Source organism: Silene latifolia, unplaced genomic scaffold (genome assembly GCF_048544455.1).
Source record: "Silene latifolia isolate original U9 population unplaced genomic scaffold, ASM4854445v1 chrun_scaffold_16, whole genome shotgun sequence".
NCBI lineage: Eukaryota > Viridiplantae > Streptophyta > Magnoliopsida > Caryophyllales > Caryophyllaceae > Silene > Silene latifolia.
The window spans coordinates 2886793-2887831 of NW_027413123.1; the positions used below are offsets into that span (position 1 = coordinate 2886793).

The following is a 1039-nucleotide window of genomic DNA, read 5'->3' on the forward strand; positions in this document are numbered from 1 at the left end:
TCTGCAATTCTCTTGTAGCATCTGGATCACACCTGTATGAAGGTCTGGTATGGAGTACAGATCCTGACACAAGGTCAATCTGGTGCTCAATACCTCTCAGTGGAGGTAATCCAGTAGGCAATTTAGTAGGGAAGACATCCTGGTATTGCTCCAGTAGTGGCCTAACTTCTGCTGGCAGTTGATGCTCCACATTCTCATGAATTTCCTTGGACAACAAGATGAGAACAGGCTGTTCTTGTTGCATTTACTTGACCATTTCTGCTTCAGATAGAAATAGAACCCCATTGAGTCCATCAGTCACACTTGGACTCCCATAGTTCTTATGATTTGGTTGTAGAGGGGTCAATGTGATCTTTTTGCTGCCCTACTTAAAGGAATAAGTATTGCTCCTCCCCTAGTGGATAAAATTCTTGTCAAACTCCCATGGTATACCCAACAGTAAGTGGCATGCATCCATAGGGACCACATCACACAAGATCTCATCTTTATAAACATTGCCAATTAAAAATGAAACCAGGCACTGTTTATCCACTTTGACCTCTGCTCCCTTGTTTAGCCATCTGAGCTTGTAAGGGTTGGGGTGCTCCTGGGTACTGAGGTTAAGCTTGTTAACCATGGTGATAGATGCCACATTGATGTAGCTCCCACCATCAATGATCAAGTTGGATACCCTGTCCTGAATAGTACATCTACTCCTGAAAATGAGGGATCTTTGGTCCTCATCCAAAGGTGCATGTTGAGAGTGCATTACCCTCCATAAAACCAGACTATGGCCTGTATCAGGGTGAGCCATGACCATTTCCTGGTTAGGTTCCTCCTCAAGGGTTGTCTCCTCATCCACTGGCTCCTCCTCATACTCAACTCAACCCTCTCTTTCCCATTCCTCTACTTCTATTGCTGTTAGTGCTCTCTTGGAAGGACATTCCTTCCTGAAGTGGCCATAACCCTAGAATTGGAAGCACTTAATCTTTTCCTTGGTCAGAGGTGGGTTAGACTTAGGTAACATGGGTGCTTTCCCCTTGTCTCCTCCAGTTTGGGA

General features: G+C 44.9%; 1 protein-coding gene across 1 annotated transcript; it reads right to left on the bottom strand.

The window, feature by feature from the left end:
* Positions 1-394: 394 nt before the first annotated feature.
* LOC141637309 (uncharacterized) lies at positions 395-799 on the bottom strand. The gene has a single exon (XM_074446868.1). It carries the CDS (start codon positions 797-799, stop codon positions 395-397), a length of 405 nt encoding a protein of 134 aa, XP_074302969.1.
* Positions 800-1039: the final 240 nt, after the last annotated feature.

Coding starts and splice junctions, on each gene's coding strand:
- LOC141637309 (XM_074446868.1), bottom strand. CDS start 799: ATGGTCATGGCTCACCCTGATACAGGCCATAGTCTGGTTTTATGGAGG.